We start from the raw sequence: 16,040 nt of genomic DNA, 5'->3' as shown, positions 1-16,040 counted from the left end.
CGGTTCAGATACGCTCTTTTGATCGCCCGTTATTGCATTTTAATGCAATGTCGCGGCGACCAAAAAAACATAATTTTGGCGTTTCTAATTTTTGTCTCGCTACACTGTTTAGCGATCAGGTTAATGCTTTTTTTTATTGATAGATCGGGCGATTCTGAATGCGGCGATACCAAATATGTGTAGGTTTGATTTTTTTTTAATTGATTTATTTTGAATGGGGTGAAAGGGGGGTGATTTAAACTTTTATATTTTTTTTATTTTTTTCACATTTTTTTTTATTTTTTTTTTTAACTTTTGCCATGCTTCAATAGCCTCCATAGGAGGCTAGAAGCTGGCACAATGCGATCGGCTCTGCTACATAGCAGCGATCATTAGATCGCTGCTATGCAGCAGAAATGCAGGTCTCAAGGACCTCTATGGTTACTATACAGAAGCATCGTTGACCCCCGATCATGTGATGGGGGTCAGCGATGCGCTCATTTCTGGCCGCCCGGCCGGAAGCGATGGTTAAATGCCGCTGTCCGCGTTTGACAGCGGTATTTAACTAGTTAATAGGCGCGGGCGGATCGCGATTCTGCCCGCGCCTACTGCGGGCACATGTCAGCTGTTCAAAACAGCTGACATGTCCCAGCTTTGATGCGGGCTCACCGCCGGAGCCCGCATCAAAGCGGGGGTTCTGACCTCGGACATACTATCCCGTCCGAGGTCAGAAAGGGGTTAAAATCGCCAGTGGTGAAGGGTTAAGGATGTGTAAGTATGACTGTTTATAATAACAGTGGAATTGTAAATACAGCTCTGGAGTATATATCATGGGATCAGAACCAGTTAAGTATGCAATATACAGTGCTCAGCATAAATAAGTACACCCACTTTGAAAAGTAAGAATTTAATCATTATCTCACTGAACAAACACAAGAACAATTTCCAAAAGTTTGGCAAGACTGAGTTTCATAGAACATTTTTTAATTCACATTGTGAAAGTAAGATTAATAATATTAAAAAAACAAAAACAACTACATCTTGTATTTTGTATGACCTCCATGATTTTTAAGGGCAGCACCCAAGTCTTCTAGGAATGGGAAGAACCAGTTGGTGATATGTTGCAACATCTGTCTTTTTTCATTTGTCAAGATTGACTTGTTTTGGACCCTGGATTCTCAATAGAGAGTGAAGCTCAATTTGTCTCTTCAGAATTCCCCATAGGTGTTCAGTTGGGTTTAGATCAGGAGACATAGTTGGCCACTGAATCACTTTCATCATGTTCTTCTTCACCAATACAATACATGTGTGTTTTGGATCGTTGCCATGTTGGAAAAATGCACATCTACCAAGGGCACTAAGCCATATGAGGACACTGCTACCACGTTTTACTGTAGGCACAAAAACATCACTCCAGAGTTTAAAATCCCAGTAGTCCTCATGCATTGGCATGTAAAAGCTTGGGCATACCTGGTCAAAGTTACTGTTATTGGGAACAGTTAAGCAAGCTGAAGATGAAATGATCTTCAAAAGGCCTAAAATTAAAGATGACACATATTCTTTGTATTTTAGGCAAATACAATATATTATATATATATATATTTCATCTTTTACATGTTAAAAATTACAAAAAGGAAAATGGGCAGATGCAAAAGTTTGGCCACCCTGCATGGTTAGAACCTAGTAGCACCCCCTTTTGCAAGTGTCACAGCTTATAAACACTTCTTGTAGCCAGCCAAGAGTCTTTCAATACTTGTTAGAGGGATTTTCATCTATGTTTCCTTGGAAAATTCTTACAGTTGAGATACCTGGGTCATCTTGAATACACGGCTATTTTGAGGTCTAGCCACACACAGAGTTTTAGTGATGTTCAAATCAGGGGACTGTGAGGGCCATTGTAAAACCTTCAGCCTGCGCCTTTTGAGATAGTCTATTGTGGAGTTTGACGTGTGTTTACGATCATTATCCATTTGTAAAAGCCATCCTCTTCTCAACTTTGGCTTTTTTACAGATGGTATTATGTTTGCATCAAGAATTTGTTGAAATTTCATTGAATCCATTCAATCTGTGAAATGTTCCCATGTCATTGGCTGCAACACAACCTGAAGGCCAAATTTATGCAGGAGTCTCTGAACAGTAGAACAATATACCACAACACATCTTTTTGAAGGTCTTTTGCAGTCAAATGCAGATTCTGATTTGCCTCTCTAGCAATCATACAAGCAGCTCTCACTGAAATTTTGCTTGGTCTTCCAGACGTTATCTTGACCTCCACTGTTCCTGTTAAGTGTCATTGCTTAATTACATTTTGAACTGAGGAAAGGGCAACTCGCTAATAACAGTCAGTTTGACCGGGGGGTGCTCAAACTTTTACATGACACTATTTTTCACCATGGGCTTGGCAAATTTTAGGAGAGAGGTTTTTTTTGTGCATGGGATTTAGGGGAAGCTTCCTTTGTGGACAATACTTATGCCTGCCATTCCTCTGCAGTAAACGCAGGATTGTGTCAAGGGAAACACTCACCTTGGTATGGCTTTCTACTCTTTAGCTAACTGCAGTAAACTTTCATGTTGATTTTCTTCAATCCTTCTCACAGGAACACACTTTTGTTTAAGTGTAAATTTCAAAAATACTGACCGTCACATCCAAACATAGACTAGGTGTGAACAGGTGCTAACCTAGAGTCTCCAACTCATATACAATAAAATAAATAAGGCAGCACTCAGCGCCACAGCTTGTAAACATGAACTATGAACATTAAATTGCATTACTGCACTAGAAATATGAAAAATTGAGAAAGCTTAGCGCATAAATTGGCCAATTCATGTGTACCTGGTAGCCACGATAAGGCGTTTCTCGTTACCAGTAATGCAATTCAATTTACATATTTCATGTTTGCAAGCTGTGGCGCTACAGAGTGCTGCCTTATTTATTTGTTTAAAGTATACATTTCCAGGTCAACCTGGACACCTCTATGAGATGGTTATTTCCATATTTGTTACATTTTTGTACCACTTTTGCCACAGTATTCTGACTGATAAACAAAGCTTATTGTAGCTTTCACCTTTCTTGTGTAAAGAAAAAAAAATCATTCTCAGGTCTTGTGACATTTCTCTTCCATGTGGTGCCATTGCTAACAGCATGAAATGGAAGGGGTTTTCTTTGTTAAGCAATGCTTTTTTTTGTCATCGGCCTGCTGGACACATTTTTCATTAATAATTAGACTTACCTGTGGTTGAATTCTTGTTAATTAGAATTTTGCAGTCTAAACTTTAGCTTTGCCATTAAAACTTTCATTGGGGTGTACTATTTTGCAACATGGTCTTCAATTAATCTGTTAGGAAAATTACTTTTTTTGTCGTGTACAAAAAATAATAAATCTTGTTTTAAATCTGTTGGGGTGTACTCATTTATGCTGAGCACTATATAAACTGTGAAATAGGGTCACCCAATTCATAATGTTCTTACAAATGATACAATAGCTACCAAAGATATGAAACTATGAGAAAACGTGACAGTAATGATATGACTATAATGGCATAAGTGATGGCTGAGATATAGAACTTACTGAAGAGACAGATATGGAGATGGATTGGGGATGTCAGGAAGAAGAAAAAAGGAGGAGACACAAGGAGGTAGAAAGCCTGTAGGGTGCAGGCTAATCACCTTTTACCACTTTCATTGTGATCACTCTGAAAAACAGAGCTAAATATAGACAGAAAAAACAGCTGCATGAAGAGCGAGTGAGATGGTGGAAAGTGTGAATGCGCGGGAACTGGGGAGCATGGCTGGAAGGATAACAGCTACAGAGATACACTTGTACATATACTGTATATATAGGATATCACAAAAGTGAGTACACCCCTCACATTTTTGTGAATATTTTAATACGTCTTTTCATGGGACAGCACTGATGATATGACACTTTGATACAATGTAGAGTAGTCAGTGTACAGCTTGTATAACAGTGTAAATTTGGTGCCCTCTAAATAACTCAGCACAGCCATTAATGTCTAAACTGCTGGCAACAAAAGTGAGTACACCCCTAAGTGAAAATGGCCAAAGTGTGAAAATCAGCCATTTTCTCTCCCCGATGTCATGTGGCTCATTAGTGTTACAAGGTATCAGGTGTGACTTGGGAGCAGGGTGGTAAATATTTGGTGTTATCACTCCCACACTCTCTCATACTGGTCACTGGAAGTTCACCATGGCTCCTCATGGCAAAGAACTGAGGATCTGAAAAATAGAATTGTTGCTCTACTTAAAAATGGCCGAGGCTATAAGAAGATTGCCAACACCCCGACACTGAGCTGCAGCACCGTGACCAAGACCGTACAGCGGTTCAACAAGACAGGTTACACTCAGGATAGGCCTCGGAGTGGTCGACCAAAGAAATGGAGTGCACATGCGCAGCGTCATATGACGTATGAGTGCTGCCATCATTGCTGCAGAGGTTACAGGGGTGTGAGGTCAGACTGTCAGTGCTCAGACCATATGCCACACAATGCCTTAAATTGGTTTGCATGGCTGTCATCCCAGAAAGTAGCATCTTCTAAATGATGATGCGCAAGAAAGTCTGCAAACAGTTTGCTAAAGACAAGCAGACTAAGGATATGAATTACTGACACCATGTCCTGTGGTCTGATGAGACCAAGATAAACTTATTTGGTTCAGATGGTGTCAAGCGTTTGTGGCGGCAACCAGGTGAGGAGTGCACAGACAATTGTCTTGCCTACAGTCAAGCATGGTGGTGGAAGTGTCATGGTTTGGGGCTGCATGAGTGCTGCCTGCTGTGGGGAGCTACAGTTCATTGAGGGAACCATGAATGCCAACATGTACTGTGACATACTGAAGCAGAGCATGATCCCCTCCCTTCGGAAACTGGGCCGTAGGGCAGTATCCCAACATGATAACGACCACAAACACACCTCCAAGCAGATGACTGCCTTGCTAAAGAAACTGAGGGTAAAGATGCTGGACTGGGCAAGCATGTGTCCAAATCCTAATTCTATTGAGCATCTGTGGGGTATCCTCAAATGGAAGGTGCAGGAGCGCAAGGTCTTTCTCCGTGATGTTGTCGTGGAAGAGGAATCCATGAAGCTCTAGTGTCCTCCATGCCCAAGAGAGTTAAGGCAGGGCTTGAAAATAATGGTGGCCATACACAATATTGACAATTTGGGCACAATCATGCAATTTTTACTTAGGGGTGTACTCACTTTTGTTGCCAGCGGTTTAGTCATTAATAGATGTGTGTTGAGTTATTTAGATGCACGCCAAATTGACACTGCAAGCTGTACATTGACCACTTTACATTGTATCAATTCAGTGTTGTCTCATGAAAAGATGTAATAAAATAGGTACAAAAATGTGATGGATGTACTCACTTTTGTGATATACATATATATATACAGTATATATATTTGGGTAAGTGGGATTCTTGTGTGGCGGTATCGTGCTGTGCGTGGGGGGGGGAGCTGTGAGGACATCATACTGTGGGTATGGGGGCTAAAATCTCGTTTTGCACGAGGGGTTCGGATGTATGCCCCCATGGGGCCATTGAGCATATACTTAACGCAATGTGAAAGCACCCTTAGCGTAAAATAAAATATGCTGCAGTATGTGGCCCCATCTTATCTTAAAAACTGGGTGGAATGAATATACATGCAACTGCACCTATATACAGAATATATGTCTAATATACATGCAAGTATACGTATATGTGTATTTGTCTGATATAGATGCAGATTTGCTAAGCAGATACAGTTGCAAGTTAAAGGGAATCTGTCATCCCCCCCGGGATGTATATGACCTATTAATATGAGCATACAGGTAATAGAAATGTTACACTAGTCCTACCTGTATGCCTCATATTAACGGTCTTGTTGAGAAATGTTATATTCATTATTTATGTTAATGATTTCTTCCAGGCTCAGGGGCGTGCAGTGCCTGGAAGAAATGCCTGCCTTCTCTCCTCATTAAAATACTTCCCCCTCCCATGGATGTCAGTTATGGCCCCAGGATCCCATGCCTGCACCCTGGACTCCCTCCACAATACGCACATTTTCCTCCATTCTATGGGCGCTGCATTTAGGGATCTTCTGTGCAGGCGAATCAGTGTGGCCTACAGTGTTCGCGATGATAAGGTGCTCTCCCCACTTCTTCCCTGCACAGTCATCACTAGGAACCATGTGTACATAGCAATGACTATGTAGGGAAGAAGTGGGGCGCGCACATGGGAGGTCACTGGAGCAAAAGTCACCTGCACAGAAGGTCGCTTAATGCAGTGCCTATAAAAATGGAGGAAAAGGTGCGTGTTGTGGAGGGAGTGCAAGGCACAGGATTAGGGGACCATAACTGACATTCAAGGGAGGGGGTAGTATTACAATGAAGACAGGAGGCAGGGAATTCTTCCAGGCACCGCACACCACGGAGCAAGGAAGAAATCATTAGCACATGGAAATAATATAAGATTTCTCCACAACGAGACCACTAATATGAGGCATACAGGCAGGACTAGTATAACAATTCTATTACCTGTATGCCCATAATAATAAGTCATATACTTTCCGGGTGGTGACAGATTCCTTTAACATGCAAGTATTGACACATATAAAAGCAGAAAAAATGCTACAAAGTAAGAATGCTTTCAAAAATAGAAGTTGTAATAGTTTATTTTGATCAATTAACAAAATGTAAACTGAATGAACTAAAGAGAAATCCAAATCAAATCACTATTTGGTGTGATCAGCCTTTACCTTCAAAACAACATCAAATTATAAAATTCTTCTAGGTACTTGCACACAGATTTTGAAGGATCTTGCATGGAGGTTGTTCCTAACATCTTGGAGAACCAAACACAGATCTGTGGTATAGGCTTACAGAAATCCTTCTTTCTCTTTATGTAATCCCACACAGACGATGATGAGGTCCGGGCACTGTGGGGGCCATATAATCACTTCCAGGACTTCTTGTTCTTTTTTTTTTTTTTTACAGTGAACATAGTTCTTAATGACATTGGCTGCATGTTTGGGGTCATTATCCTTTTGCATAATAAATCTGGAACCAATCAGATGGTATTGCATGATGGGTAAGTATCTGTCTTTATTTCTCAACATTGAAGATACCAGGAAATTGGAAACATTGATGACCTTAGAAGCATTGGATGGCTAAGAAAACTTAGTGTAGCAGATGAAAGACACATCATGGTTACTTCCCTTCTAAACTGGAAGATGTCCAGCAGTGCCATCAGCTCAGAACTGGCAACAACCAGGGGGACCCATCTACACGCATTTACTGTTCGGAGTAGTCTGGCCAGAAGTGATCTTCACAGAAGAATTATAGTCAAAAAACATTCCTTGGACATAGAAAGAAGGCCAAGTGACTCAACTGTGCACAAAAACATAGGAATTGGGGTGCAGAAAAATGGCAGCAGGTGCTCAGGACCAATGAGTCTAGGAGGCCAAAAGCTACAATATTCAGCATCTGCAGGCATCAATGAAGCATAGGAAGGTTTCTTGCAAATTTTGGGCTGCATTTTAGCCAATGGAGTTGGGAATTTGGTCAAGATTAATGGTGTCTTCAAGGCTGAGAAACAGACAGATATGTATCCATCATGTAATTTCATAGGGAGGCGTCTGATTGGCTACAAATTTATTCTGCAGCCGGACAAGAACCCCAAACATACAGCCAATGTCAGTAAGAGCTATCTTCAGAGTAAGGAAGAACAAGGATTCCTGGAAGTGATGATATGGTCCCCACAGAGCCATGATCTCAATATCAATAATTCTGTCTGAGATCACTGGAAGAGACAAAAGGATTTCCACAAGGCTACATCCATAAAAGATCTGTGGTTAGTTCTCCAAGATGTTTGGAACAACCTGCCTGGTGAGTTAGTATTTAAAAAACTGAATCTGTTTTGAAGGCAAAGGGTTATCACAGTAATGATTGATTTGATTTAGATTCACTTTGCATTTTGTTAATAGTAATCATAAACTAACACTTCTATTTTGTAAAGCATTCATTGCCGTATTTTTCCCACACCTGCCCAAAATGTTTTCACAGTACTGAATATATACAATGTATTATATAGACTTGCTCACTTACTGTATAACAAGCCCTTAGTAATAAAACATCCATGTCTCATTGCCGCACACATTTCTTGAATGCTAGTAGACACTATAGATTTCCTGTGTAGCCAATACAGTATTAATCCACTTTTAACCTATTTGGAGAATGGCGGATTCATGTTTCATCTGGGCACACATACTGGCATGGGGAGGGGGATTAGAGGGGTGCAGTATGTGTGCAGCATTCCTCCTGTCTGCAGACATCAGTGCAGCTAAAAATACACAGCTGGAATTATATATAGATCATCACACAATGTCCTGCACACGTGTGTTATTCTGCACACATGTGTGATATTTATACACTGTGGACGTGTGAAAACACAGGTGATAAACACACAGAGTGCAGATAGATAGCACACATAGATAAATGTATCCAGCCTCGATATACACAATGCACACACATAAAGTGATGGATATATACCGTGCACAGAAAATAAACATACACACCAATATATTTACCCATTACATCAATACAAATGCATACAAAACATATATTTATACATCTGTACACATACAAACGCACATGTGGAATACACAGATACAGACAGCACTCATACATTAATACATACATAAAATGTACTACACAAACATATAAACATACAGAGTACATACAAATATATATCAGTACACAACATAAAAGTAAAAACAAGATGGTTATATAATATATATATATAAGACATGCAATATATAAAGAACACACACATACATTTACATATACAGTATATGCACATGTAAAGTACATATAAATCCTGCGTGAAGTGTGTATGTATATATATATATATATATATATATATATATATATATATATATATACACACATATTTGCATTATTTATTAATTTTACATAAACTATATATGTATATATATACACAGTACATAGAGATCAGCTTTGTATACATATATATATTATGTATATATACATACAACATAGATGTGCTACATTACATACACACTTACATCAATATTACACCAATATTACCATACACAATACACACATCCACACATGACTTACATGTACATTGATACAAATCCTGACATAAAGCATATGCACACATACAGATATACATATAGCAGACACAGAAATACATCCATCCAGCTCATGTATGCCTTTATACCTGTGTATTAGGTGAAAACGTATCATTTATTTCACCATACCGTTGTATTAGTGCAGTACAGAAACCCACACGATGCCTGATACATGTGACACTTCTATATGTATACTATGTTTTCCCCCTGATACCTGCGTATTAGGAGGAGAAGTAATGTTAGAAGGATAAGGAAGCAATGGTGTCCTGACACTCTATATTGGAAGAAGACAAAGTTAATTAGGAAGTAGAAGTATCTACAGTGGAGATCATGTCTGGAGGGTATGGTTACCGGAGAGTACCTGTGTATAACGAGTTATGTGCCTTGTATTATCAGAAGAATGGCGGTACAATATATATCCTGATGCCTGTGTATTCCAAGAAGCATATAGATACTGGTATATACTATGTCACGGTCCCTAGGTATTTGGCAGATGATTTGGGCATATCACTGTGTATTAGGAGGCGAATGGAGGTGTATTTTCTGATATATGTATTAGGGAAATATTGGTGTATGTTATACCAATGTCCTCGCAACACAGATGAATCAAAACATATACCTCCATCCACCTCCTAATCAACATCCTATCAAATCTTACACCGTGTATGACCTGATACTTCTGTGTCATAAGGAGATTAAAGACATATTACCTGGTACCTGTGTATTAGGAGGAGTAAATGCCATGATAAGTGGGGGATATAGCTACATGATGTGATACTCATAGGTATATCTCTGATACCTGTGTATTAGGAGGAGCAAGAGTTCCATTTCCTGATATATACAGAGGATGATATTGTGTTTGATCTTATACCTGTATATTAGGTATATGAAATTGGCATATGATCTCGTACATTTGTACTAGTTGAAGGATATTGGCATAAGATCTGATACTTATTTGTTAGGTTGAGGACATGGGCGTATGATCTACTACCTGCACATCAGAAGAAATCTATGGCTAGATGTTATGATCCCTGTATTAGGAGGTAAATGGGCAGAGATCTGTGTGTGAAATAGATAAGGGCATATGCCATGAAACCTTTGTATTATGAGGATATTGATACATTTTATTAGATGGCGTAAATGGGAATATGATCCGCTACCTGCACACCAGGAGAAATAGATTGGTATACGCTATGATCCCTGTATTAGAAGGAGATGGAGGTGGAGAAAGATATGTGTGAGAAAGATATGGATGTATGTGATGATACCGTTGTATTAGTTGGATATGTAGGTATGTGATCTGAGACGTGGAGGATATGGACATATGATACCTGTACATCAGGAGCAATATATGGATATACGGCATTAGGAAGTGGATATAGGAATATGACCTGTTACCTGTATACAAGCAGTAGGATGCAGACTGACAGTTTACTATCTATATGCAATATATCCGAGGTGTAAGACCTGATACCTATGTATTGTGATATATTAGCAGTCATATATGGAATGGTGTCCTCTGTATTAGGAGAAGAGAGATTCGTGTTCTATACCTCCTGAGCTGTGCATGCTATGATACCTGTGTATTAGGACAGGTATATGTCTGCTTGCTGTGTATTAGGAGGCTAGCGGTCCATGTGCGATTGCCGGATACCTGTGCATTAGGTGAGGTGATCTGTATACACAGGTAGCATTGCAGGGGATGTTTCTGTACGAAGGCTGCTGTCTAGGGAGGATACAGTACAGAGCAATAGGGGGAGGCAGTGACAGTAAAAATAGAGTATGATGTCTGCACCAGCCACCATGTACAGGTGGCATATAGCGGGCGATAAGGTGAGGAGATGGGTGGAACAGGAGATCAGCGGGACGGCCGGTGATGATGAAGGTACATGGTCACCACTAGTGATCAGGATGTAACGTTGCGACGTATTTAGGGCATCTTTCTAAAGTGAGGGAGTAACATGAGAACCCACTGTGTCACCCTATGGAATTGAGCGTACTCTCTTCAGAAACTATGTGAGAGTTTGGTCCAGGCTGTAGATTCGGCACTGGATGTGCGGGGATGGATGTGAAAGGATGACAGGCATGGGTTTCCCTATGAATGGAGTAAGGAAAGGCTTCTCACCTGCAGCGGGCATCGCGTGCCCCTGTGCCCGGCTGAGGAGCTCCAACGCTGGCTCTCGCCCCTTAACACCATCTGCAGAGGACACACAAGGCTCTGTCTCATAAATAGTCTGCAGCATGTCAGGCAGCGCCAGGACTCTGGGAACCAGCAACATTCCCGGACCCCCCTCTGCTGCCAGCTCCCAACAACCAGCCGACCTCCCTCCCCTCTGCCCAAGAAAGCACACCCTAACTCCCAACAACTCTGCTGCTTCTGGATCTTCTTTAAAAAAGGCGCAGTGTACCCACGGAGGACAGATAATCCATATCCAAAGGGAAGGAGGTGGCGCTGGTGGCGGGTCAATGGGTGCCAGTGCCAGAGGTGCTGGGAGGTTTAGTTAGGCCTGTACCCTGCCCTCCCCCTCCTGCCTAGTGAACGCTGGGCTGCAAGTGGAAGGCTCTGCAGCAGAGCGACTGAAATAGCACAGTATAGGAGGAGTCAGATATAAATAGACAGGAGAGAGGGAAGGAGGCAGAAAGGAGAGAGCGCTAGTGGGGGGGACCACTGCTCCCGAATAACAGAGCCCAAGTGTTACACTAGACAGACAGAAAACAACAGACCCTAACAAAGTCACCACTGATGGAGGAAGAACAATGAGGAGCCTGGGAGAAGATGGGTGAAGTGGGGAAGCGTGCAAGCACTGCGGAGGGCGAGTGCGCAGGGGATGACGAGAGCAGGGCAGGTGGGGGGCAGCAGCCCACAGACACAATGATCAGCGCTAACGATCCAACCATTAACAGGAATCGTTCTGTCTGTGGTCCTGATGGACGGGGACCCAACTAGCAACATGGGAACAATAGAGCCCACCATGCACACAATCCTCCATGGCAAGATCCGCCTGCAACAAGATGTATGCCCAGTGCGCACCCGACAGAGAGAAACACTGGAAGGCTCATCACATCTGGGAGGGGGAGGAAGACCACTCTGTCCTGACCCTCGGGTTCTCTGTTCTCTGACAGACCACAGCCACAGGGCAGGTCTGAGCACTACATGACACGTTCTCCTAGATAGGGGGGCCTACAGGGATCATGCTGTCAAGATGTGGGTGACCGTGGGGCACCAATAGAGACATGTCAGAAGATGATACTGATGGGGGTGTATGAGCTCGGACCCTCACTGCGGTATTGAGGCATGCAGTGAGCGGGGGATGACGACTACAAGTGGTCTCTGAGGGTACAGCCTGCAGTGGATACGAGGAGACATGGTGCTGACAGCTCCACTGGCAGGACATGACAGCGTATAACCAGTTGTATATAGTAAGGGGAGCATGGGCTGTATATCGGGGTAAATATAGAACTGCTCAATAGTGAACGACCCGTCATTCAGCGACATTCCCGTGTGTGTATCAGGAGAGGGGTTTATTCCACTTATTATGGTGTGGAGCTGCCAAGGTAGGAGATCCACCTCAAAGAGCCCTCTGCCATATAAGCACACACCAGTGTTATAAATGGCATATGGTGGGTAGGGGGCCCTTCTAAGTTTGCATTGGGGTGCTGAGGCTCCAAGATTTTGTTAGATCCTAGTTCCAGTATATGAACAAGAAAATGAGGCGACATGAACTAGGTTAGCTGTCAGCAGTCCCACCATGTGCACCGCTTACATATCACATACATGTCAAGGTGGATCCCGACGACTGTGATGCCTATCCAAAATGGCACCACCGCCCGCCCAGTGTGGGAAACTGCAGCATAGCCACATATGTCGGAGTTTCACAGTCACAGACAATAGTGGCTGATTGTCACAGACATTGGTGGCCGATTATCCAAAAAATAAAATAAATCAGACCGCACCCAATACTAACATTGTCTCTATGGACATCGGGGCGCACGTCCACACCAGGGGGTCCATCCCAGTAGAAGAATCCACGTTAGAAATTGAAGAGAAGGACAGCGCCACACCAGGAAGCGACAAGCAGCAACACACTTTATTCTGCCTCCTGCGACAACGTTTCAGTCCGAGGACCTTTATCAAGCATTGGTGTCCGATTGTCACAGACATTAGTGGCTCAATAATTAGGAATATAACGTGGGACAACCTGTAGTGTTTGTTGGTGCTCAAGTAGGGTCCCAGACCTTTACAATAAATTGTATGAAAACTTGGCACACAAGTAGAAGTAAAGAGGAACTATTTTAATGTGGTCCAAACTTCAGTATAACAACAAACATTTCGGTCATATAACTGCGACCTTCATTACTGTACTGGTAGCTTATATCACGTGCTTAGGATATATAGAGGGGCCAATCAGCGTCCCAGAGGCTTTATAGTAGAAGGTATAACCTGGACTAATGGTGGATACCACGTCCTACAGGAACGCAAGAATATGAACACTACACCGATTTCATAAAACGGCCAACCTTTAGCGTCACAGTCATTAGTGGCTGATTGTCACAGACATTAGTGGCTGATAGACATTAGTGGCCGATTGTCACAGACATTAGTGGCTGATTGTCACAAACATTAGTGGCTGATAGACATTAGTGGCCGATTGTCACAGTCATTAGTGGCTGATAGACATTAGTGGCCGATTGTCACAGACATTAGTGGCCGATTGTCACAGTCATTAGTGGCTGATAGACATTAGTGGCCGATTGTCACAGACATTAGTGGCCGATTGTCACAGTCATTAGTGGCTGATAGACATTAGTGGCCGATTGTCACAGTTATTAGTGGCCGATTGTCACAGTCATTAGTAGCTGACAGACATTAGTGGCCGATTGTCACAGACATTAGTGGCTGATTGTCATAGACATTAGTGGCCGATTGTCACAGACATTAGTGGCCGATTGTCACAGACATTAGTGGCCGATTGTCAGACATTGGTGGCCAATTGTCACAGACATTAGTAGCTGACAGACATTAGTGGCCGATTGTCACAGACATTAGTGGCTGATTGTCAAAGACATTAGTGGCTGATTGTCACAGACATTAGTAGCTGACAGACATTAGTGGCCGTTCTGAATCCATGTTTCCCCCAGTAAGATAATAACACCTATACTCACCTCTGGTGCGGGTGCCATTCCAGCAGTGTCCACACTGGCTTTCCCGGGAATCCTGTGACATTGTTATGTCACGTCATCCCTGCGGCCAATCAGCGCTGGCTTTACTGTCCTCTTCTACTGTCGAATCAAGACATCCGGAGGAAGTGGGGGCTGCGGCTGCTCTCTCACTTCCTCCAGACATATAGATTCATTTGTAGGAGAGGAGAATAAAGCCAACGCTGATTGGCAGCAGGGATCATGTGACATATCAATATCACGTGATCCCTGGGAGAGCCAGTGACATCACTGCCGGAACGGCATCGGCATCAGAGGTGAGTATAGGCGTTATTACCTTACTCAGAGCAAACATAGGGATTCAGAATGGGTTTTCCAAGTAGTGGACAACCTTTTTAACCAGCACTGGAGACCCCCATTGAGAGCAAATCTGTTCAATTTGCCAGTGATTCTTATGGCAAGAAATATCTGTAAACTGGATTTTCAACTTAAAGGGGTTTTACACTTTTAGAGAAGTGGATCCCAAAAGTTTATTCACGCACCAAAAGGTTCAGCGCGGGCTCTCAACCCCTGATCTTGTCTCAGTGTTTTGGCTTCAGCGGTGATGTTACATTGACAGCTCACATTACCGCTGCAGCTAATCACTGAGCTCAGTGGCTCAGCAGAGTGCACGGCTCGAGCCGCTGAGCTCAGTAATGGGCTGCAGTGGTGATGTGAGCTGTTGATGTGACCATGACATCACAAATGCAGCCAAAACAATGAGACCGGAGTAGCAGTGGAGTGCTGGTCCCAAGGAAGGTGAGTGCCACCTGATTTTGTTATTTTACTGGAAACATTTGGGGTCCACTTTTTCTAGTAGTACAAAACCCCTTTAAGGAGAGAAGTAACAAAGATGATCCAAACAATGACAAACATCTAATAAAGCTACAAAACATGTCTATTTATACGCCTGCAGAAATCCAGACTGGTAGATAGGTAGAAAACACAGTGCACTGATCTGCACAGTGTCATTAAGATGTCACTCTGAATTCCCCACATAAATAGCAAGACGTGCATTATTATTAGACCCGGTGCAAGTATATATAGCCGGGACCTCAGGCTACAAGCATGCCATTACACCAAAGCCTGACCTGCCCCAACTCCAGGAGCAGGGTGATCAGAAGTAATAAGGAAGCACACCCATAGGACGGTGACAATCCATGTGCACATCAATGCCATAAAGGCAAATTTCCCAATGAAGTTTTTAGTCCGGGAGATATTCTAGGTGGTGCCATATAGGCAGGTGACATCGCCCAGTGCCCACAACCCCATGGAAGTTTCGCCAGACATCAAACCCTTGGATGAACCTTTCAGTACCCAATGATGGCACATGGGATATCTTGTGATTTCCCACCATCAATGGGGGCACTCCCTGTCTTCACTGTTTAAGAGGGTCTCTGGATGTCAAAGTTAGTAGGGGCTGTCTCAGAAGGGCACTATTGATTGAGGCATTCTCTGGCTGCGACCGGTAACTTGGGCTCTTAATTATTGGCATTCTTTGGCTTGCATTGTTTGGAGGAGTACTCTTTATCGGGCACTGGTTATGTGGGCATTCTCTGACTGACCCGGTTTATGGGAGCATTCTCTGGGACCACTAGTAATGGGTGAATTATCTGTCTGACACTGTTAATAGGGGCATTTTCTGGCTGCCATTGATAATAGCTGCACACTGACTGGCAGTGTTATTAATGGTAGAACTCTCGAGATAGCAC

The 16,040-nt window shown here is 42.7% G+C and overlaps 1 protein-coding gene across 9 annotated transcripts in view; it reads right to left on the bottom strand.

Annotated features, from left to right (window-relative positions):
* The window catches only part of HDAC5 (histone deacetylase 5), a 99,538-nt gene that overhangs the window by 26,610 nt on the left and 56,888 nt on the right, over positions 1-16,040 (bottom strand). For 4 of the 9 annotated variants that reach the window (XM_077252528.1, XM_077252529.1, XM_077252531.1 and 1 more), the window contains exon 3: positions 11,258-11,329. The exons of 3 other annotated variants lie outside the window; for them this stretch is intronic. In XM_077252528.1, the coding sequence (XP_077108643.1) occupies positions 11,258-11,329 (72 nt within the window). Of the gene's footprint in view, positions 1-11,257; positions 11,688-16,040 lie in introns of those variants that run through there. 2 more of the 9 variants (XM_077252526.1, XM_077252527.1) reach the window with 1 other exon arrangement.

Source organism: Ranitomeya variabilis, chromosome 4 (genome assembly GCF_051348905.1).
Source record: "Ranitomeya variabilis isolate aRanVar5 chromosome 4, aRanVar5.hap1, whole genome shotgun sequence".
NCBI lineage: Eukaryota > Metazoa > Chordata > Amphibia > Anura > Dendrobatidae > Ranitomeya > Ranitomeya variabilis.
This window is presented reverse-complemented; position numbering and strand designations above follow the sequence as displayed.